The 24,726-nt window shown below is 49.2% G+C and overlaps 1 protein-coding gene across 1 annotated transcript; it reads right to left on the reverse strand.

The window, feature by feature from the left end:
• Positions 1–521: 521 nt before the first annotated feature.
• On the reverse strand, positions 522–24,056 carry MCEE (methylmalonyl-CoA epimerase). Its single transcript, XM_075342719.1, has 3 exons — positions 24,026–24,056; positions 20,220–20,560; positions 522–1,595 (listed from the first exon to the last, which is right to left on the reverse strand). The coding sequence occupies exons 1-3, from the start codon at positions 24,051–24,053 to the stop codon at positions 1,443–1,445; spliced, it is 522 nt and encodes a 173-aa protein (XP_075198834.1). The 5' UTR covers positions 24,054–24,056; the 3' UTR covers positions 522–1,442.
• Between the last annotated feature and the right edge of the window lie 670 nt (positions 24,057–24,726).

A 24,726-nucleotide genomic window follows, 5' to 3' on the forward strand; every position in this document is an offset into this window, starting at 1 on the left:
GGTGACAGATTCCCTTTAACTGCTTTCAGTTAGGTTATGGCTTGTTGGAAAAATGTTCAGATGGGCACACAAATCATCAAGATCCACCACTGGCACTTGGTTTGATGCCATACCTGCCTGTGAGAATTCCGGAGCTATTGGTGAATTTCCTCCTAATCCACCAGAGAAGGAAGTGGAGATTACCTATTTTATCTCACTGCGGTCAGTAACTGACTTCTTAGCCTCTTCTCACTTTAAGGGCCAACTTGAGGATAGCACTTACACTTGTAGCTTCATATTCCCACAGGCATCACACAGTGCGTTTCTAATGTTCTAAGGTCACAGAGCTGATAGGACCACCTATTTACTTGAAATCTGCCCTATTCTTGAAACTTTTTTTACTAAGAGAAATAAAATGTCTTACGGTATTTTATAAAGAACATTGCTGTCTTTTGCCAGTCCTAGCTGCAATCGCTATACTCTACTGCCACCTACTGGAAAATCTTAGAAATATCACCAATAATCTTTCCTTCTGCAGTAGATCTCATTATTATTATTATTTATTTCTAGAGCACCATTGATTCCATGGTGCTGTATATGAGAAGGGGTTATATACAGAATACATATATAAGTTACAATAGACAGACTGATACAGAGGGAAGAGGGCCCTGCCCTTGCGGGATTACATTCTATGGGATTTTGGGGAGGAGACAGTAGGTGGGGTGTAGGTTGGGCGGCAGCTCCGCATGGTGGTGGTGGGGCCGCAGCTCCGCACGGTGGTGGTGGGGCCGCAGCTCCGCACGGTGGTGGTGGGGCCGCAGCTCCGCACGGTGGTGGTGGGGCGGCAGCTCCGCACGGTGGTGGTGGGGCGGCAGCTCCGCACGGTGGTGGTGGGGGCCGCAGCTCCGCACGGTGGTGGTGGGGGCCGCAGCTCCGCACGGTGGTGGTGGTGAAGCAGTGAGGTCATTGAAGGTTATAGGCATTTCTGAACAGATGAGTTTTCAGGTTCCGTTTGAAACTTGCGAGTGTAGTAGATAGTCTGACATGTTGATCTAGCTTACCCCTGCCTCCACCTGATACCAGATTACTCAGGAGCCTAGCTCTAATTTTTCGAAGCCCCACTTGAAGGTGGATTACCCTCCCCTTTTCATAATTTGAAAATATAATAAACTAACACCCGTGACACCCTCTGAAGCTCATACGTTTCTGGAAATTGCCGTACTGTTCACATACAGCTCATAGGCATTCCATTTCACATATGGATACATACAACTCTAAAAATTAAACAGATATTAGATTCGGGAGATGCAGGTTTCTAAGTAGTTATATATTTATTTCCCTTGTAAGATTCTAACTAAAGTGCGATATAGAAAAGTAATAGTAATGATGGCGAAATGTGACTTGATTTCTTGGACAGCAATTATCTTTACATGTTCTCAGTTCTATATATTTTGGCATTTCCATCAGGCTTCTTCCAGCTCCACCAGGACTCCATCACAGTCTTTTGGGTGCAAGAATACAACTGGTTTTCCATGTGCACCAGTTTTTGGCTCTTCACTTAATAACCTGATATTTTTCTGTTTCAGATCCGACATTGCCTTTTTAATGTCATCAACCTAGGAACAAAAACAAAAGATAGCATATTTGTATAGACGTGTATCTTATTATTTAAGCAAAAAAGGATGAGAAAAAGGAACAAATAGATATACTTTACATCAAAGAGCATACATACCCCTTTCCCCTGACCTATTCTACCTTTGGAGAAGAGGGCATAGAAAAGAAAAGAGAAAAGGAAACCATGCTATTTAGCTGCCTTAATATCCTAACGGCCAATGATGTACCGTATTTTTCGGACCATAAGACGCACTTTTTTCCCCCAAATGTTGGGGGAAAGTTGGGGGTGCGTCTTATGGTCTGACTATAGGGCTGCGGCTGGGAATGAGGGTGCTGCAGGTCATTGGGGGCACGAGCAGGCAGCAGCAGCGCCTGCCGTGACCACGTGGGCCCGCTCATTACATATGCACGCCCATCCTCCCGCCCATCTCTCAGCGCTGAAGCCGGCACTGACAGGTGGGCAGAAGGATGAGCGGGGACGCGCGCATAGTAAAGAGCCGGCCGCATGATCACCCCTGGCAATTACAGCCTGGAGTGATCATGTGCGGCTGTATTCACTGCCCCCCGCGCGTCATTACCAGCGCGGGGTGCAGTGAATCAGTACACTCACCCGTCCCCGTGTGTGGAGCCGCCCCCCTGCTGCACGCGATGTCTTCCTGTCTGTGCCGGTCAGCTGATCTGTGCTGAGCCGGTCAGCTGATCGGCACAGACAGGAAGACATCGCGATGCAGCAGGGGAACGGCTCCACACACACAGATCAGCGTGCCAGAGAGGAAGATATGATCGGTGCTGCAGGGAGTGAGGAAAAGGTGAGTATAAACGTTTATTTTTTTCTCTGTGCTATAGGATACAGGCCATATACCAGGATGGTATATGAGCAGGATGGGAGTATATGAGCAGGAGGGATGGGGGGGTATGTGAACAGGCTGGATGGGGGGGGGTATGTGAACAGGCTGGATGGGGGGGTATGTGAACAGGCTGAATGGGGGGGGGGGGTATGTGAACAGGCTGAATGGGGGGGGGGTATGTGAACAGGCTGGATGGGGGGGGGGTATGTGAACAGGCTGGATGGGGGGGGGGGGTATGTGAACAGGCTGGATGGGGGGGGGGGGTATGTGAACAGGCTGGATGGGGGGGGGGGGGTATGTGAACAGGCTGGATGGGAGGGGGGGGGGTATGTGAACAGGCTGGATGGGAGGGGGGGGTATGTGAACAGGCTGGATGAGAGGGGGGGTATGTGAACAGGCTGGATGGGGGGGGGTATGTGAACAGGCTGGATGGGAGGGGGGGGTATGTGAACAGGCTGGATGGGAGGGGGGGGTATGTGAACAGGCTGGATGGGGGGGGGGTATGTGAACAGGCTGGATGGGAGGGGGGGGTATGTGAACAGGCTGGATGGGGGGGGGGGTATGTGAACAGGCTGGATGGGGGGGGTATGTGCACAGGCTGGATGGGGGGGGGTATGTGAACAGGCTGGATGGGGGGGGGGTATGTGAACAGGCTGGATGGGGGGGTATGTGAACAGGCTGGATGAGGGGGTATGTGAACAGGCTGGATGGGGGGGGGGTATGTGAACAGGCTGGATGGGGGGGGGGTATGTGAACAGGCTGGATGGGGGGGGGTATGTGAACAGGCTGGATGGGGGGGGGGTATGTGAACAGGCTGGATGGGGGGGTATGTGAACAGGCTGGATGGGGGGGGGTATGTGAACAGGCTGGATGGGGGGGGGGTATGTGAACAGGCTGGATGGGGGGGTATGTGAACAGGCTGGATGGGGGGGGTATGTGAACAGGCTGGATGGGGGGGTATGTGAACAGGCTGGATGGGGGGGGTATGTGAACAGGCTGGATGGGGGGTATGTGAACAGGCTGGATGGGGGGGGGGTATGTGAACAGGCTGGATGGGGGGGGTATGTGAACAGGCTGGATGGGGGGGTATGTGAACAGGCTGGATGGGGGGGGGTATGTGAACAGGCTGGATGGGGGGGTATGTGAACAGGCTGGATGGGGGGGGGTATGTGAACAGGCTGGATGGGGGGGGGTATGTGAACAGGCTGGATGGGGGGGGTATGTGAACAGGCTGGATGGGGGGGGGTATGTGAACAGGCTGGATGGGGGGGGGTATGTGAACAGGCTGGATGGGGGGGGGTATGTGAACAGGCTGGATGGGGGGGGTATGTGAACAGGCTGGATGGGGGGGGTATGTGAACAGGCTGGATGGGGGGGTATGTGAACAGGCTGGATGGGGGGGTATGTGAACAGGCTGGATGGGGGGGTATGTGAACAGGCTGGATGGGGGGGTATGTGAACAGGCTGGATGGGGGGGGGTATGTGAACAGGCTGGATGGGGGGGGGTATGTGAACAGGCTGGATGGGGGGGGTATGTGAACAGGCTGGATGGGGGGGTATGTGAACAGGCTGGATGGGGGGGTATGTGAACAGGCTGGATGGGGGGGGTATGTGAACAGGCTGGATGGGGGGGTATGTGAACAGGCTGGATGGGGGGGTATGTGAACAGGCTGGATGGGGGGGGGTATGTGAACAGGCTGGATGGGGGGGGGTATGTGAACAGGCTGGATGGGGGGGGGTATGTGAACAGGCTGGATGGGGGGGGGTATGTGAACAGGCTGGATGGGGGGGGGTATGTGAACAGGCTGGATGGGGGGGTATGTGAACAGGCTGGATGGGGGGGGTATGTGAACAGGCTGGATGGGGGGGTATGTGAACAGGCTGGATGGGGGGGTATGTGAACAGGCTGGATGGGGAGGGTATGTGAACAGGCTGGATGGGGGGGGTATGTGAACAGGCTGGATGGGGGAGGTATGTGAACAGGCTGGATGGGGGGGGTATGTGAACAGGCTGGATGGGGGGGGGTATGTGAACAGGCTGGATGGGGGGGGGTATGTGAACAGGCTGGATGGGGGGGGGGTATGTGAACAGGCTGGATGGGGGGGGGTATGTGAACAGGCTGGATGGGGGGGGTATGTGAACAGGCTGGATGGGGGGGGGTATGTGAACAGGCTGGATGGGGGGGGTATGTGAACAGGCTGGATGGGGGGGGTATGTGAACAGGCTGGATAGGGGGGGGTATGTGAACAGGCTGGATAGGGGGGGGGTATGTGAACAGGCTGGATGGGGGGGGGTATGTGAACAGGCTGGATGGGGGGTTTATAGCAGGATCATATACAAGGCAGGAGGATCATTACCAGGATGGGGTACCTTAGTAGAGAATTTGGGGACATTACCCCCATAACAGTGTCAGCAGCAGATCCTCGCCTCATAACAGTGTGTCATGACCACATTTTTTGCTTAAAGTTTTATTTTCCCATTTTCCTCCTCTAAAACCAGGGTGCGTCTTATAGTCCGGTGCGTCTTATAGTCCGAAAAATACGGTACATTTCCGTCATATGTTGATAAGTAATGTATGAAGCAGTGTCAGAAGATGAGCCTGTTTATACTGAGCAGGTGCTGGCTGTGTTACATAGCTAACACATCAGTTTTTTGCCAGTCACAATCCATCGAATTTTGAAAAAATAACGGATCCAGCGACTGATGCCACTGAATCCGTTTTTTTTTTTCATTGACTTGTATTAGTGACAGATGGCCTCACATTTCATCCGTCATTCGACAGATCCGTCGAAAAATGTTTGTCTGTCGAACCAAGACAACGTCAACAGTAACATTTCTTGTGTACGTCGAAAAAAAAACAGACGGCGACGGATACGTCGCTTAGTGGAATGGAAGCCTATGGGCGCAGGATCCGTCGTCATCCGTCAAATGACAGAATACGGTGACTGATTCGGTTTTTTTTTAACTGAGCATGCTCCAAGTATTATTTAGCCCTCAGCTAGTCGGATCCATTGAAAAACGGAGCAGTCGCATCAGTTTAGCCACAATCTGCGAGGTATCCGTCGAGAAAACAGATTGTGACTGATGGCAAAAAAAGTGATGTGTGAAAGGGGCCTAACTACAGCGGGTGGGATGGGATGAACCACTTAAATACCACTGTCAATCTCTGATATCAACATTAAAATGACACCAGTGCAGGCACATTGGCTTTCATCAGACACCCGCGAAGAACCGTTGGGTTACCATGTTAGACAGGAGCTTGCTCATATTACTGCCATCTTGGTCTTCATATGAAGCTCAAGTATATAGGAGACAGCGATTTACCTACATACTGAATACTGTGGCATTGCTATGTACACGGTAGTATAAGAGATCAAATGCTTGCAGGTTCAAGTTCCCTAAGGAGACTAAAAATAAAAACAAATGTTTTACAAAATATTTTAAAAAAATGCAAAATTTTGAAAGACCCTACTGTTCCCCCAATAAAATTAAAAAAAGAAAAATAAAATATTCGGTATTGCTGTGTCCCAATATATCAGCCTGTCAAGAAACAAAATTATTTAAACCATTGGTTAAAGGTCTCCAAAAAAAAATCTAAAATGCCTAAATTGCATTTTTTTTCAGTTGCCAAACTTACCAAAAAAATGCAATGAAATTAAATTAATCAAAATGTCATATGAAGGGTAGTGTGAATAAAAATATCAGCTGAGCACACAAAACGTAAGAGTCCTGATATAACACTATGGACAGAAAAATAAAATAAAGTTATGAGTTTCAAAAAAAGGGTGATGGAAAGAAAATTCGTTTTGTTTTTTTTTTTTTTACAAATTTCCAAATTTATTTCATCAATGGAATAATGAAGTAACTGGAGAAGTATAGTAGTGTAGTATGGTATCCCCATTACCGTACTGGACTGGAGAATCATGTCAGGTTAATTTTACCGCGCACTGAACAGTGTCAAAATAAAATCCCCCAAAAATGGTAGAATTATGGTGGTTTTCTTTGGGATATAACCGCGCTTGAATTTTTTTTTTCCGTTTTTCAGAATATTATATGGTAAAATGAATGGCGTCATTCAAAGTTACAACTCATGTCGCTAATAATAACAAACCCCTATACAGATAGACTGACTGAAAAATAAAGTTATGGTTGTTGGAACAAAGGAAGGCAAAAACCAAAGTGCAAAAGTGTAAACTTCCTGGGACTTTGATAAAATCTTTTCACATTATTTTTTTTTCCCGAAAGCGATAAAATGGAAATAAAGCTAGGTTCACATGATATCGAGCGCTACTTCTGGGCCTCTGCTGAAGTTCCCAAAAGACTATTCCGAAGGGAAACCGGACACAGCTGTAAGGCAGCCATTCACGAGAATTAAGCCGACAGTCACTGTAGACACTGTCTGGCCACCCTCCGGGCAGTATTCACCATTTCCAGATATACAAAAAGATGTGGTTTGCCAATGTGTCCAATCCAGGTCAGTAATGTGCACTGCAAGCTTTGCCCCCACATTATTCTCGTTCTTGGGTCCACAGCTTTGCTGCGCCTTAACACCTGCGTGGATGTATAAACCGTTGTTGCATTATATTCAGTGTTCAGTACAATTTATTATAGTACCTAATAAAACCTAATTCCCTGGTTTATAGATTATAATAACTACGAATTTGGATGCATTCATTAATTATGAAATTACTCGTATAGTAACTGTGGTTTTATGGTAACTGTATATGGCTGGTAGTTTTACAAAGAAATTACCGTATTTTTCGCTTTATAAGACGCACTTTTCCTCCCAAAAATTTGGGAGGAAAATGGGGGGTGCGTCTTATAATCGGAATATAGCGGTACCTGGGGGTCTTGCCTGTGCGGTAATCGGGCGGCCGGGTGCCTGTGGCTGCGTGCGGCCGGCTGCCGGGCGCTGTGTGCGGCCGGGTACCCGTGGCTGTGTGCGGCCGGCGGTCGGGCGCTGAGTGCGGCCGGGAGCTGTGTGCGGCCAGGTACCCGTGGCTGTGTGCGGCCGGCGGCTGGGCGCTGTGTGCACCTGGCTGCCGCCCGCACGCAAGCACAGGTACCCGGCCACGTGCATGCAGGGTGGGCGCGCAACCTGCTGGCTGCCACTCTGTGCGTGCGGGGCGGGCGGCTGTGTAGCAAGTTACCCAGTTTGTCTGCGGTCCCACTTTCAAATGATGGCGCCGGGAGCGGGAGCGGGCGCATGCGCAGCTGGAGTTCTTGGATGAGAGCTCCATCTGCGCACGCGCTGCTCCGTGAGTCAGCGCGTGCGCAGATTGAGCCCTTGGATGAGAGCCCCATGTGCGCATGCGCCGCTCCAGGCGACATCACTTGAATCGGAACCGCGGATACACTGGGAAAACACGGCATCGGTCTGCTCCACCACTGAGCAGTCGCCGCTGCCACCACTGAGCCGTCACCGACGCTGCCACCACTGAGTAGTCACCGCCGCTGCCACCACTGAGCAGTCACCGCCGCTGCCACCACTGAGCCGTCACCGCCACTGCCACCACTGAGCAGTCACTGCCGCTGCCACCACTGAGCCGTCACCGACGCTGCCACCACTGAGTAGTCACCGCCGCTGCCACCACTGAGCAGTCACCGCCGCTGCCACCACTGAGCCGTCACCGCCACTGCCACCACTGAGCAGTCACTGCCGCTGCCACCACTGAGCCGTCACCGACGCTGCCACCACTGAGTAGTCACCGCCGCTGCCACCACTGAGCAGTCACCGCCGCTGCCACCACTGAGCCGTCACCGTCGCTGCCACCACTGAGCAGTCACAGCCATTGCCACCACTGAGCTGTCACCGCCGCTGCCACCACTGAGCCATCAGCGCTGCTGCCACCACTGAACCATCAGCACCGCTGCCACCACTGAGCCGTCATCGCCGCTGCCACCACTGAGCCGTCACCGCCGCTGCCACCACTGAGCAGTCACAGCCACTGCCACCACTGAGCCGTCACCGCCGCTGCCACCACTGAGCCGTCACCGCCGCTGCCACCACTGAGCCGTCACCGCCGCTGCCACCACAGAGCAGTCACAGCCACTGCCCCCACTGAGCCGTCACCGCCGCTGCCACCACTGAGCCGTCACCGCAGCTGCCACCACTGAGCCGTCACCGCCGCTGCCACCACTGAGCCATCATTTGACCCGGGACCGCGGACAATGGGACACTCACTGCAGCGGCCTGCTGCACGACTCACCCGCCGCCGCTGCTGCCGCCACCACGGACCCCGCGGCTCCTGCCACCACGGACCCGCTGCCACTGACCTGCCGCGCCTGACAGCACAACCTGTGCCTCCTGTGACCCCGCTTCACCACCACTGCTGCCACCCTAAGGTAAGAGAACACCGAAGTATAAGACGGACCCCATTTTTCTTTTTTTTACCTTTTTTATATCTAAATTTGGGGTGCGTCTTATAATCCGGTGCGTCTTATAAAGCGAAAAATACGGTATGTGCTTGACATCAGTACACACCTATCTTGGTCATGTATGGTCTGGGGTCCTTTGGATGTCTGTTAAAGGGAAACTTACCCTTTGCCCTAATAAATTTATTCAGCATTCAAAAATCTTTTTTCATGTCATCAATTGTTTCAGTGTGCCAGAACTATTACTATTTTGTTAAAGGGAAACTGTCAGGTCCCCTATGGCCTCCAACCCAGCAGCATTCATACATGTATATCCAAATTCCCTCCATAACAGCCCTGTATGATACTATTCACATATATGAAGGTTTAAAAAAAAAAATGACTTATAAATCTCACTTTATCTATACTAATTCGGGCCTTGACTAGTTGCAGGGACGTTAGTTGATCAGACTAGTAGGCCCTCTTTCCATGTTATCATGCCCCTCTGGGCGCTATAACAGGATTTCCATGAGTTGGCGTCACCACCAGCTAATGGAATCTCACACATGCGCATGGCTCATTTCGGCTCCTCAGAAGCAGGTTGTATGCTTCCCGGCTTCATTAGGAGCACTGCACACGATCAAAAGATAGCTCATGTACAGGTCTTCTGAACTTCCGGTCATGCACAGTGTGCCTAATGAAGCCGGAAGCGTCTACCCTGCTTCGGAGGTGCACGGACGTGGCCAAAATGAGCCGTGCGCATGTTTTACAGGACCTGGCAATGACACAGACTCATGGAAATCATGGCCCACAGGTGAGTGATAACATGGAAAGGGGGCCGACTAGTCAGGGGGTCTAATGCCTCTGTGACTAGTCACAGGCCTAATTAACATAGGGAAAGTGAGCTTTAGGGTATGTGCGCACGTTGCTTTTTACCTGCTTTTTACCTGCTTTTTTGCTGCTTTTTCTTCTGCGCTGTTTAATGACAAAATGGATGTGTTCTTCTATTCAAGCAAAGTCTATGGGAATTTGGGTTTCTTGTTCACACTATGTTGTTCAAAATGCTGCCTTTTTGTGGCAGAACTTTGGTCAAAAACTCAGCTTTTCAAAGAAGCAACATGTCAATTGTTTTTGCCATTTGGGTTTTGCACTGCAAAGCTGAGTTTTTGACCAAAGTTCTGCCACAAAAAGGCAGCATTTTGAACAACATAGTGTGAACAAGAAACCCAAATTCCCATAGACTTTGCTTGAATAGAAGAACACATCCATTTTGTCATTAAACAGCGCAGAAGAAAAAGCAGCAAAAAAGCAGGTAAAAAGCAGGTAAAAAGCAACGTGCGCACATACCCTTAGAAGTCCTTTTTTTAAACCTTCATATTAGTGAATAGCATTATACAGGGCTGGTTAAGGAGGGAATTTGGGCGTACAGGTATCAATGCTGAAGGGTTGGATAGGGCATGGGTCCCCAAATCCAGTCCTCAAGGGCCGCCAACAGTGCAGGTTTTCAGGATTTCCTTAGTATTGCACAGGTGATAATTTAATCACCTGCACAGTTGATGATTCCAACACCCATGCAATGCTAAGGAAATCCTGAAAACATGCACTGTTAGCAGCCCTCGAGGACTGGAGTTGGGGAAACCTGGGATAGGGGGGCAGATTCCCTTTAATCTCATAAGGCAATGTATACACATTGATGCCCTTCTTTGTAAGTTTAATTTAATATAAAAAAAAATAAAACAATCAATATAGAATATACGCCTAAATTATGCCAGGGATATTATTCTTATATTTCTAATCCAGGGTTTTTTCTCGCGGTATGCTTTTTCAAGAGAAAGCAAAGTCAATAATGATTTCTAATACAATAAAAAAAAAGTACTGTATTTTTCGGCGTATAAGACGACCCCCAACTTATCCAGTTAAAATATAGAGTTTGGGATATATTGTATATACTCGAGTGTAAGCCGACCCCAGAAATATCCCCATTGTTTAGTGATGTCCCCTGCTGTAATGTCCCCATTGTTTAATAATGTCCCCTGCAGTAATGAGCCCAATGTTTAATAATGCCCTACTGCAGGTTCTCTTCTGTCCCCTATTATGCCATAGTTTACACACAAACGGATTTTTGTGTACTCACCATAAAATGGTTCTCTCTTAGCCATCATTGGGGGACACAGGACCATGGGTGTTATGCTGCCTATCCATAGGAGGACACTAAGTAGATGCAAAAGCATAGCTCCTCTTCTGCAGTATACACCCCCTGGCCGGGCCAGGCAACCTCAGTTTTAGTACACAAGCAGTAGGAGAAAAAAAACAGTAAAACCCTCTCAACAGAGGAACATGAGAAAAGAAGATTCATAACCGAATAAGGTACTGAGAGAACCAAGGCCCAACAGGGCAAGAGGGTGAGTGCTGTGTCCCCGAATGATGGCTAAGAGAAAACGATTTTACGGTGAGTACACAAAAATCCATTTTTCTCTGACGCCTCATTGGGGGACACAGGACCATGGGACGTCTTAAAGCAGTCCATGGGACGTCCTAAAGCAGTCCATGGGTGGGAAAAATAAAAACAAGACAACGCAACCTAAGGACTGGGAACCAGTCCCAGACAGCCTGGAGCACCTACTGCCTGCTCTACTGCCGTTTGCAGAATTTTCCTACCCAGATTTGCTTCAGCTGAAACCTGGGTATGGACTCTGTAATGCTTTGAAAACGTATGTAGGCTAGACCAGGTCGCAGCCTTACACACCTGTTCCACTGGAGCCTGATGCCGAATGGCCCACGAAGCGCCAACTGCTCGCGTGGAATGAGCCCGCAGCCCACTAGGAATGGGCTTGAGTTGCAAGCGGTAGACTTTCTGGATCGCAGAGCGAATCCAGCGAGCCAGAGTCGCCTTTGAAGCTGCTTGTCCCTTCTTAGGCCCCTTAGGAATGACGAACAAAGAGTCCGTTTTCCTAAAGGGGGCTGTCCTGGATATGTAATATCTGAGAGCTCTGACGAGGTCTAACGAATGCAGAGACCTTTCCACCCTATGAACTGGGTGTGGACAAAAGGAAGGCAGAACAATGTCCTCGTTCAAATAAAACGGGGTAGGAACCTTTGGAAGAAAATCCGGAAGGGGGTGCAGAACCACCTTGTCCTGGTGAAAGATCAGAAAAGGCTCGCGGCAAGAGAGTGCTGCCAGCTCCGAAACCCGTCTGATGGACGTAATTGCCACCAGGAATGTTACCTTCCAGGACAGAAGAGCAACTGAGGATTCCTTGAGAGGTTCAAAGGGAGACCTCTGGAGACCGTCCAGAACGAGATTGAGGTCCCATGGGTCCAGCGGCCGTTTGTACGGGGGAACTAGATGGGAAACGCCCTGGAGGAAGGTCTTGACTTGCGGTTTTTGAGCCAGGCGGCATTGGTAGAAGATTGAGAGCGCTGAGATCTGCCCTTTAAAGGGAACTGAGAGACAACCCCGCTTGCAAGCCAGACTGTAGAAAGTCGAGAATTCTGGGGATGGCCAGAGGCATAGGCTGCACGTTAGTTTCCCTGCACCATGAAAGGAAGATTTTCCATGTAATGCGGGATGAAGCAGGCTTTTGGGCGCTGATCATGGTGGAAATAACCGTGGGGGAGAATCCCACTCTTGTTAATACCCAGGTCTCAATGGCCATGCCGTCAGCTTTAGGGCTCTGGAGTTCTGATGGGAAATGGGCCCTTGGGTCAGCAAGTCTGGGATGTCTGGAAGGCGCCACGGTACGTCTGCGAGCATTTGTACTAATTCGGCGTGCCAGGCGCGCCTGGGCCAGTCCGGTGCTATCAGTATCACCGGGACTTCCTCTGCCTTGATCTTCCTGATTACCCGCGGCAGCAGGGGTAGAGGTGGAAATATGTAAGGCAGGCGGAAGTGGTGCCAGGAGCAGACTAGAGCTTCCGCGCCGATGGACTGCGGGTCGCGTGACCTGGCTATGAACGCGCGTACCTTTGGGTTCAACCTTGAGGCCATGAGATCCACGTCTGGTGTGCCCCAGCGAGTGCAGATGTGTAGAAACACTTCTGGGTGGAGAGACCATTCTCCGGCAGCCAGGCCGCTGCCCAGTTCTCTACCCCCGGTATGTGTACCGCTGATATCACTGACCACGTCGATTCGGCCCAGCTGAGGATCTTGTGGGCCTCGAGATAAGCCGCTTTGCTGCGGGTGCCCCCCTGCCGATTGATATAGGCTACAGCTGTCGCATTGTCCGATTGGACTCGAATCTGACGACCCGCTAGCAGAGGGCAGAGCGCCCTGAGCGCGAGGAAGATCGCGTGGATTTCCAGGATGTTTATGGGTAGGGAAGACTCCTGGGGCGTCCAACGTCCTTGAGCAGTGTGGTGCCGGTACACTGCTCCCCAGGCTAGGAGGCTTGCGTCCGTGGTCAGGACCCACCAGTTCACTGGGAGAAAGGATCTCCCCTTCGATAGGGATGAGGACCGAAGCCACCAGCGGAGTGCATACCTGACTGAAGGCGTCAGGTGAAGATGTCTGTCCAGGGAGAAGGGGCTCTTGTCCCAGGCCGCTAGAAGGGCTAGCTGCAGTGGGCGGAGGTGCAGTTGAGCAAAGGGTACTGCTTCCATAGCCGCCACCATCCTGCCAAGTACCTTCATCCTGAATCGAATGGAGCGAGACGGAGGACGTAGAAGGCAGCGTACCGCTCGTTGAAGAGCGATCGCCTTGTCCAGGGGGAGGTAGATCAAGCCCCGACGGGTGTCCAGGGACATGCCCAGGAAGGTGATGGATCGTGGATCGGGGATGATTTGTCTAGATTCACTAGCCACCCTAAGCGGGATAGTATGTCCACAGTGATCTGTACGCTGGTTGAGCAGTCGCGGAAGGAGGGGGCCTTGATGAGGAGGTCGTCCTAAGTAAGGGAGAACGACTACTCCCCTGGCGTGGACGCTCATGGCGGCCGCCATGACTTTGGTGAAGACCCTTGGTGCAGTGGCAAGGCCGAAGGGTAGAGCTACGAATTGAAAGTGGGAGTCCTGAACTGCGAAGCGGAGGAACTTTTGGTGATCTGGGGTGATGGGTATGTGCAGGTACACGTCCTTGATGTCTATGGAGGCGAGGAATTCCCCTTCGACCATGGATGCAATAATGGACCTTAGGGACTTTATTCTGAATCTCCGTACGTGCACATGTTTGTTCAGGTGTTTGAGGTCCAGGATGGGTCGAACTGACCCATCCTTTTTGGGGACCACAAAGAGGTTGGAATAAAAACCTCTGAACTTCTCGTCGTCCGGGACAGGTATTATCACTCCTGCTGTTTGGAGCGAGTGGATTGCTGAGAAAAAAGCTTTGCGTCGTTTTCGAGTCTTTGGGGGTTTGAGAGAAAGAATTTCGGACCCGACCCCTGAGTCAGTTCTATCTGGTAAACCGGAAGACACAAGGTCTCGCACCCATTTGTCGTCTGTGGTGGCAGCCCAGATGTGTTGAAAGAGCCGCAGTCGACCTCCTACAATGAGAGTGTCTTCCGGGGCGCCGAAGGAGTCATGAGGGGGGAAAACGTCGTGGACGAGTCTCCCTAGTCCTGGACTGTTTTGGTCTAGGCTGCCATGACGAAGTGGGTTTCGGGGAGAGCTAGCTAAGGTTGGTCGGTCTCTTCGTAGTCCACGGCTGGTGGCGGGGACAGCACGGGATGTCGACCACCCAAATGAGTTCCGAAAGGAGCGGAACGAGGACTGTGGACATCTGGTGAAGGACGTCCTGGACTTCAGCTGGGGGAGGGAGGTACTCTTTCCTCCCGTGGCGTCAGAAATGAGCTTGTCCAGACGTTCGCCAAACAATCGGTCTGGAAAAAAGGGAAGGCCCGTGAGAGACTTCTTGGAGGCAGAGTCCGCTCGCCATTGTCTGAGCCAGAGAGCTCTACGAATGGCTATGGTATTTGAGGCGGCAAACGCTGCTCAGGTAGCAGCGTCCATGGAGGCCTGCATGAGGTACTCCGCCGCAGCAGCAATTTGAGCTGTTACCTCTGTGAAGGTATGAGTGAACTGTGATTTCTCAAGCGAAGTGTTAAGGGATTCTGCCCAAACTGAAATCGCCTTTGCGACCCACACAGAGGCAAAGGAGGGCGAGAGGGAGGAACCCGCAGCCTCAGAAGCAGAGTGGGCGAGGTGCTCCACCTGTCTGTCAGGTCCTTGATGGAGAAACCATCGGGCAAAGACAGGAGCGTCTTTGTGGCAAGGCGGGAGACCGGGGGGGGGGGGGGGTCGACCGAGGGCGGATCGGCCCAGCTCTTAGGGGCAGGTGAGGCAAAAGGGTACCGGGACTCCATGAGTTTTCGGTTACCGAAGCGCCTGTCGGGCTTCTCCCTTTGCTTTGTGCGGATATCCTGAAACTCTGGGTGATCAGCGAAAACCTTTTGGAGTTTTCTTGGCCTCTTAAAGGAGACCGCATGGTCAGTGGTAGTGGATGGGGGATCTTCCACATGCAGAGTTTGGTTGATTGCTGCTATAAGGGAGTCTATTGCAGTTTGATCATCTTGGGAGGCTGAAACCAAGGAATCCTCTTGGTACAAACAGCATTCTCCCTCCTCCAGCTCTTCAGAAGCCGTGGAGCGTGTGGGAGAGCCTGCCCTGTGTGCTCCCGAGGGAGAGCCCTGGGGGTCATGAGAGAGTGCTAGAGACACCCGGCCGTTTGCTCTTTTCCTGATCCCTGCAACCGGTGAAGCATGTGCCCGGATTACCTCATGGGATCCTCCATAGGGGTATCCTCAGGCTGCGTTCCGTCCAGGGGCCCAGAAGGGTGTGGAGGACGACATTGCATAGCCAGAACCAGGTTCTGTGACAGTTTTTCCATGGATTGGGACAGAAATTGTGCCCATTCCGGTGGGCTGGGAGCCCTAGGGTCTGGGCTGACGGTTGCGGCGGTGGTGGCGGGCGGGTCTTGGAGGGCTATATGGGCACAGGAACCACAGAGAGAAGGTGTGTTTACGTGGTAGCTCAGCGTGGCAGGCAGCGCAGGCTGAATAGTAGACTATGTGAGCCTTAGCGCTCTTAGTGCCCTTAGAATTCTGCATGTTCCTGATAGGAGTATGCCAGGAGGGGGAGCAATGGTCAGCAGAGCTACAAGTGAAGCAAGTACCTCACCAGAATCAGCCGATGGCCCTGCGTCCTCAGGAAGGAGTAAGCTCTGTGGAGATCTTTGCACGCTTTCCTGGGGGGGCGGGGCTTATCACGCCCGTGGGTGGGCGGAGCTTAGCGCTAAAAGAGCGCCAAGAATAAGTCAGTGTGCCCCCCCTGCTGTCGGTAGCAAAAAACGGCGGGAAGGGAGCTTCTGTGACATCTCCCTCCAGTCAGCACACAGCTAGTTACCGAAGGATAATCTCTGCCGGCTTTCTGCAATCAGAGCCGCACCTAGAGCAAATAAACAGAGCAAATAAACAGTGTGAGTTCCTGAGCTCTGGGTCCTCCCCCCCCGCCACCGGTAAATTATCTGTGCAGATTTCTGCAAACAGCGAGGGACTCCCCCCCCCTCCCCCCCCCCTCCCCCCCCCACCCCCTCCTCCAGCCAGCAAGCTAGAGAAAAAATTAACACTGTGTGTTCAGGATCCCTGGGGCTCTCCTCCTTGCAATCAGCAAGGGACTTTCTCATAATAAAATACTGTGCATTCAGTGGTCCTGGGAGCCTTCCCTGCACTGTCTTTTCTCCCTTTGTCTGGGAAACCAGTCAGGGGGAATCTCACCTTAAACACTGCTTCAGTCCAGGCAGTGGAATAGCAGAATCAGCCTCCTGTGTCCGGTCACACAGTGCAATGTCCAACTCAGAGCCTGCAAAGAGGGGCTGAGGAATTGTGCTTCTGCCCTGGGCTCTGGAAAATCGGTGTCTGTGGGACCCGTCGTCCAGTAAAAGGCAGCCCAGGATCCAGCGTCGCAGGAGGGGGGTACGTGGAGGCAGCACTCCGCGTTCCCGCCCGTTGATGGTATTGGCAGATCGGTCCCAAAAAGAAACCGTCACCTTGAAAAAATAACAAAACCTTGAAAGATGTGCCTCCTACAAACACTAAGCTAAAACTGAGGTTGCCTGCCCCGGCCAGGGGGTGTATACTGCAGAGGAGGAGCTATGCTTTTGCATCTACTTAGTGTCCTCCTATGGATAGGCAGCATAACACCCATGGTCCTGTGTCCCCCAATGAGGCGTCAGAGAAAAAAGATATTTTCGCCTGTCCTCCGTGCCCGCGCTGCCTCCAGCTGTTAGTTGCAGTCCACAGGCACACAGACCCCTCCATGATAGTCTGAACGAAGCGGCCGCTGTAGGATGTCATCATGGCTTTACTACAGTTGAATGCTTTACAGCGCCACAAAGCACTCAACTGCAGTAAAGCGCTGACAGCCTCGGTGGCCCTGTGTATGGGATGCGATCATGGAGGAGTGCTTCTTGTGGACCGCAGGCACACAGACCCCTTCGTGATAGCGTTCAATACACAGGGCTGCCGCTGCTGTCAGCGCTTTACTGTAGTTGAATGCTTTGTAGCGCTGTAAAGCATTTAACTGTAGTAAAGCCATAACGACATCCTGCAGCAGCCGCTTCGTGCTCTGGACGCTATCACAGAGGAGTCTGCGTGCCTACAGACTGCAAGAAGCAGCTGGAGGCAGCGCGGGAATGGAGGACAGATGATAATATCTTTTATTGTGTGTAAACGACAGCACCGTGCACTGCCGTATAAGACAACACCCGGCTTTTCAGGGGTTGAAAAGTTGTCATATACGCGGGAAAATGCGGTATACCACAACAAAACGGTAAAAAAGGCAGTCCGGTGTAAAATTGGCAGGTTTTTAATGGAGAGTGGGGATTTGCTGCCCTCTGCTGACACAAATGAGGAAGTGATAATCTAAAAGGTGAAAAATGAGGATTATCGTTCCTTACGTTCAATGATGATGGTTTATTTACTATGGGCAGAAAAGGATTGTGCTCATTATACAGAAGTACATTGATAAAAAGCCCATTTTACCAGTTCATTTCTGGACCCCAATGAATCTGTCTGCTTTTACCAGTTGATAATCCTGAGCTGATGATTTCTCACCATTGTCTTCTCTGTGGAAGCTTCATATTTATTTCATTTTATGGATATGCATTACAACCTTTCTTTTCAGCCCATAAGGAGTTTAATGAAACCTTTTCTAACACAAAACTAGTAGTTTTTCTTAAACTTTATTTAATGTACAAAATAATAAAACATAAAACTATATAAATTTATTATTGCCATATTCGAAATGACACGCAGAATAAAGATAACGCTCTTTGTGCAGCGGAGTGAATCGTGTAAAACTTAGTTAATAAAAAAAAAAAAAAAACAGTGGCAGATTTTGTGTTTTGTCTATATTCCTCTCCCAATAAAAGTTAATAAAAGTTTGTTCTTAAAGCTAATGCTAATGACCCTTGGCTCTTGCTGTGCTGCGAGTGTGAGCTGAGTGCCATTATACTGTGATCTGATCCTGCGATCAGATCACAGCTGCGCAGGAGAGGGCGGGCGCTGCGGTGGAGAGGGAGGGATTAATCTCCCTATCTCCTTCATTAGCAGCTGATGCGTATATCACACTGCATTCCAGTGTCATCCGAATGCAGTCTGATGTTTCACTCACACCCATTGACTTGTATGGGTGCGAGTGAATACGGAATGGATTCCACCTGCAGCATGCTGCAATTATTTTTTCAGTCTAATTAGGGCTGAGAAAAAAACTGCAGATGGGAATGGCCCCATAGAGTAAGAAGCAATTTATTGCATTCCACTCTGCCCACTTTACTTGCCGCGTGTCCTAGGCCTAAGTTATTTACACACAATAATGATTCCACTGAAAACACAATTCATCACAAAACAAAAACCTAAAACAAGCTCTCATACGACTATATCACCCATGGTTTGTTGACAAAAATATGATAGAAAGTTACATAACTTGTCCTTGTGCGTCATTCCTCCTGGGACCCACCTGAAAAAGCACTAAAAAGTAAAGAAGAATGAACATACAGTGGGTACGGAAAGTATTCAGACCCCTTTAAATGTTTCACTCTTTGTTTCATTGCAGCCATTTGGTAAATTCTAAAAAGTTCATTTTTTTTCTCATTAATGTACACTCTGCACCCCATCTTGACAGAAAAAAAACAGAAATGTAGAAATTTTTGAACATTTTTTAAACAAGAAAAACTGAAATATCACATGGTATTAGGTATGCAGATCCTTTGCTCAGACACTCATATTTAAATCACATGCTGTCCATTTCCTTGTGATCCTCCTTGAGATGGTTCTACTCCTTCATTATAGTCCAGCTGTGTTTAATTAAAGTGACAGGACTTGATTTGGAAAGACATACACCTGTTTATATAAGACCTCACAGCTCACAGTGCATGTCAGATTAAATGAGAATCATGAGGTCAAAGGAACTACCCAAAGAGCTCAGAGACAGAATCGTGGCAAGGCACAGATCAGGCCAAGGTTACAAAAGAATTTCTGCAGTACTCAAGGTTCCTAAGAGCATAGTGGCCTCCATAATCCTTAAATGAAAGAAGTTTGGGACCACCAGAACTGTTCCTAGACCTGGCCGTCCAGCCAAACTGAGCAATTGTGGGAAAAGAGCCGTGTAAGAGAAATAAAGAAGAACCCCAAGATCTCTATGGCTGAGCTCCAGACATGCAGTAGGGAGATGGGAAAAAGTTGCACAAAGTCAACTATCAATGCAGCCCTCCACCAGTCAGGCCTTTATGGCAGAGTGGCCCGACGGAAGCCTCTCCTGAGTGCAAAACATATGAAAGCCTGTGTAGAGTTAGCAAAGAAACACATGAAGGACTCCAAAACTATGAGAAATAAGATTCTCTGGTCTGATGACATGAGAATAGAACTTTTTGGTGATAATTCTAAGCGGGATGCAGAGTGTACATTAATGAGAAATAAAATGAACTACCGTATTTTGAATTTACCAAATGGCTGCAATGAAACAAAGAGTGAATAATTTAAAGGGGTCTGAATACTTTCCGTACCGACTGTACAGAAATAACCAGCTCACCACTGATGGAGGAAGAATCCTAGGACGGTGCACGGAATGGCAGGCAAATCCACAGCAAGGTAATAGACGAAAATCCAGCATCCATGTCCAATATCATAAAAAACTTCGACTTTATTTCACATGGTATAAAATTGGTAAAACCAGTTCAAAATGACATGACCATGTCATTTTGAACTGGTTTTACCAATTTTATACCATGTGACATAAAGTCGAAGTTTTTTATCATATTGGACTTGGATGCTGGATTTTCGTCTATTACCTTTCCGTACCCACTGTATCTGCGACCTACTGCTTGAGATGTGAGCCAAGGAAACTACAAGGACTTCTTTACATGCCACAGTTTTTCCGACAGAACCAGAGGTATTTACACATAAGAAAAAGGAGTGATTTGCTGTGAGTCAATACCTCTATACAGATGTGATGCATTCCTCCGGCCTTGTTTTTCTGAAGGAAGCCAGAGATAGGGCTGTTCTGTCCCAGAGGATGAAGAAGCTCCAGCTTTGTGTTTCCCAGCTCCACAAAAATGGTGTATACTCCATGATCAGGAAGGGGAATGGTCTCACTTACACTTGCTCCCAAAACATTTTGATACAATGATTTGGCTTTTTCTAAGTCCGGTACAGCGATGGCTACATGATTCAGGCGTCCTAAGCTCCACAAGGCATTTGGAATCTTCTGAACCAAGGTTTCTGATAATGACAAGTTCCTCCTTACTTGGATGGCGCCGGGAACTCTGCAAATTAGACCTAGAGATGCAGAATAAAAGATTAACGTCTACAAAATTCGACATTGTTAAAGGGAACCCGTCAACAGATTTGGTGACTAAAAGCTGCGGCCACCACCAGTGGGTTCTTATCTTATATACAGCAATCTAACATGCTGTATATAAGAGCCCAGGCCGCTGTGTAGAACGTAAAAATCACTTTATAATACTCAACTAATGGGCGGTGCGTGTGCAGATTGGTCGGATGGGTGAACGGAGACATCCATCCGATCAGTCTGCACCGCACCGCCCGTTAGGTGAGTAATATAAAGTGATTTTTATGTTCTACACTATAAGAGCCCACTGATGGTGGCCGCAGCTTATGGTCACCAAAACTGGTAACAGGTTCCCTTTAAGGTATATGCACAGAATGTTTTTAGAAGTAGGCGGACCCGCATCGTTATTGAAGGAGTGACATATTTACTGAAGTGATGCACTTTTCAACATCTTTTGCAAAGGCTTTCTCGGGGCATCTATGTTTTGTTTTTTACGTACTATGTATTTAATAGTGGTAAGTTCCCAGAGGAAGCCGCCATAAGAATGAATAGTAACAAAAGACACAACATGTACATTGCAAATCATTTTTACACTGCTGTGCAAAGGGTAATCATTTTCATAGTCCTTTTTCAGGTGGGTTCTAGTCAGAATCTGCCTGATAAAGACATTGTGGGCACATACTCTAATAATACTCTGATAGTATGTTGTGCCCAGAGACTCACACCATCTCACTCTAAAGCCTCATTCAGACGTGTGTGCCCACCGGTCTCCAAACCTGAAATTAACACCCTCATATACTCCTAGAAGACTCTCAAGTGTGAGTCAGGAGACGGGCAGTCGGTCCGTGATTTACTCTCAATACACAATGAGTACAGATGAGCGGACACGTGGAAGATCGGTTCGGTGGGTTCTGCTGGACTTTAAAGTTCGGTTTGGACTTGACCAGAACCTCAATGGAAGTCACTAATTGGGCAGTTTGGGTCTCCGTCTACATGCAGATGGGAATAAACAGAACACTTCCAAGAGTGGGGGGGGTCCATTCATATTTATTTTTTATTTTTTGTGCACACTATATCCGATAACGCTGTTGTTACCCTCAGTGTGACCCATTCAAACACTGCATGCGGCTCTTACTGGGCTGATCACTGAGTGTACCCGAGCACAGCGATGTTCGCGTGAGTGGTCAGCATAGGTAAAGCCCCCGAACTATGAACTCAAACTCTGTTATTCTTTGTAAAGTCTGTGTTCAGGAGGATAACTTTATACGGCAGCTGGTGCAATATCAGACACGGCTACCATACCATTCCACATAGCACTGCTACCTCAGTTGTCCTCCCCTGTGGCTTATCCTATCTGACCTATGCACGACATCTGTTTGGGGGCCTCCTGATGAATTGAATTGGGGAAACGCATTGAGGCATTTTTCTACCTGAAGAAAACAACTTTGTGTCTGGTCTGAATTTATGACATCCGTGGCCGTTTATTTCAAGGGACTACCTGGACTATTATATCTCTGGATGTCAATATGTGAAGAATTAAACAGATAAGTAAACCTATAGCTTCTATCAAGGACATTAATAATTGAATTTTTCAGATCACATGATGCTTACCCGTTCTAGCACCCCCTTTAGGTGTTGTGCTACGGGGGTAGTTACTGTCTGTTAGGGGTACCATATTTAATGTAGGTTTTCCTACTGATAGACGAATATGTCCCTGAAAGCCAAATTCTGCCTATCTCCAGTCTTGTATATTTTGGTATACATGTTGTAAATTGTGTCGACTGTATTATATTTGGGTTGTTTTGTATATTTTTTTTATTTTATATTTTGGTGGATTTTAAACAATACTAATAAAAAATTAAAGGAGCACGTCAGAAGAGACTTTTGTCACCAAAGCTGACCAACCCCTTTAAAGGGAATCTGTCACCAAGTTTTTGCCACCTACTGTATGAGCAGAACAATGCAGAGGGAAAAAAAGAGCCCGATTCCAGCTATGTGTCATCTGTGTCTGGATCAATGTTATTCTATGAGGTCGAGCATGTTAGATTCTTTCCTCAGCTAGTTTCTCTCTTAGGTGAGAAAAAATAAAAAGACAATGTGTCCGAGTTTGATTCGATATTGGATGGCACAGATCCAGGCAAGGCAACGAGTGCGTGGAAATCACCAGACTAAGGCTAGTATCACACATCCGGCTTTTCACTGGTTTGCCGGATTGGGCGCACGCCAGTACAGTGTATACAGTACAGTGGCAGCGCGACAAGCTCCGGTCACATGCTGTCATATGACCGGAGCATGTGACCCGGAAGTTACAGTGCTGCCACTGTACTGTATACACTGTACTGGCGTCCGCTCAATCCGGCGAAAAGCCGTATGTGTGAAACTAGCAGAGGAGAAGATGGAGACATATTGTTCTCCATCTTCTTCTCACAGCGCTCTCTGATTCTCCCATCAGACAAATTGGGATCACACTGAGCTCACACTCCGACCAGACTCAGTGCCATAATCAGCTCGATCCTCTCTACTGGGAGAACCTATGGCCCCCTATTGCAGAGGATGATGTCTGCTGTATAACTCCTTGTTCAGACAGGTGAAATGTCAGCCTGTGCTCAGCCATATCACCCCGGCTTTAGGCTATGTGCCCACGTTGTGTCCCGTCCCTCCATAGACAGAGCGGGGGCTGCATCCAAAGCGCACTGAATAAGTGACATGTTGCTTTTTAGAACGCAGCAATTTGGCAGCATGCAAATCGTTGCGTTCTAAAACGCAACGTGCGCATGGATTATGCATAATCATAGATTGTGCAGGGGACGCAGGACGCGTGCAGTTATGCTGCGGTGCAGAACGCAGCGTACCTGCATGCCATACGCACACGTGGGCACAGAGCTTTAGGATGTATTATACGGTCCATGGTAGGCCAGGATGACACCGGGATCTAAACAGATCACAAAGCCCAGTCAGGAGAAGGGTCTCCCCACCCTAATGTACATCCTGACATGTCTGTGAGCCTGTAAGCATACACTAGTCAGCCTGGGCCTTGTGGTCCATGTAAGAGCAGGGAAATACACGTGTGTCAACACAGCCGTATGGCCACCAGCCTGACCTAATAGCTAGCCACATAGGCAGGCAAACATGCCGGCTATAGGTCAGCAGTGAGAGCAGCACTGCGGCCATCACATGCGCTATGTACACTGGGCAGGAAACCTTCACAATCTACTGTGTGTGTACTTATATCCAGCGTTATGGAGCCGAGGTCACAGTAACCAGCCTGCATGGGTCAGCCAGCCGCGTCCCAGCGGTCAGTGTGTATCGCGACATATCGGCAGTGTCTGGCATCACACAGCTGCAGCGCACCCGGCCCTGTACTGACAGCGCGATATAGGCAGATGTGTGATCCGACCTCCCGAGGAGCATTCACCGACCACAGCATCACCGCTCTCCGGGACCTCTATTACCTGTCACTCTGACCATGGACGCCGCCATGTTGTTTACTTTTTTTTTTTTTTTTTTACAAAACTTTATTCACCCACGTTAATACATGTTGTGCGTCAGGAGCATAGACGCCATATTAGAAGTGGGCGATGTGCCAGCAGTGCGGATTCATAGGTGAAACAAGTGTCATAGCTAGAGAGATTGTAGATAGATAAGAGATAGATTATAAATCAATTAGAAAGATAATGGATACAGGAAATAAATCTATAGATTAAAATATACAGATAATAGATGGCTATACATAGATATATAGCAATAGATATAGAAAGAATAGATCAGTAGATAGCTAATGATTGACAGAAATAATAAAGATACAGAAATGTATGTGTGGATATATATATATACATAATACAGATTAGATAGCTAAATATATATATATGCATGTGTATGTAGATAGATTATATGTATATATGTACCACCCCAGGGCTATGGGGTACTAGGTCCCGGCCGTATATATGCGGTGAACAGATCACTGGGTGGCTGTTGCCCGATTCCGTGACCCTGTGGGTCGCTTTAAAAGGGGGGTTATTTACAGGGGAATGTTCCATAAAGTTTATGTCGTGACGCAACTTGCAGGTTGCAGTTATGGTGATGGAACCGCCGCTGCACAATCTCTCCACTGGGACTAATGTTAGTGGCAGCTTGGGTGTTGGGCCCTCCACAA

Source organism: Anomaloglossus baeobatrachus, chromosome 4 (genome assembly GCF_048569485.1).
Source record: "Anomaloglossus baeobatrachus isolate aAnoBae1 chromosome 4, aAnoBae1.hap1, whole genome shotgun sequence".
NCBI lineage: Eukaryota > Metazoa > Chordata > Amphibia > Anura > Aromobatidae > Anomaloglossus > Anomaloglossus baeobatrachus.

What these genes read in the sequence shown, in the direction of transcription:
- MCEE (XM_075342719.1), bottom strand. Translation starts at nt 24,053, where the DNA reads ATGGCGGCGTCCATGGTCAGAGTGACAG. An exon ending in GTCCATGGTCAGAGTGACAG is followed by an intron (nt 20,561 to 24,025) that starts GTAATAGAGGTC and finishes CTGCATCTCTAG; the next exon opens with GTCTAATTTGCAGAGTTCCC. An exon ending in TGCATCACATCTGTATAGAG is followed by an intron (nt 1,596 to 20,219) that starts GTATTGACTCAC and finishes TTTTGTTCCTAG; the next exon opens with GTTGATGACATTAAAAAGGC.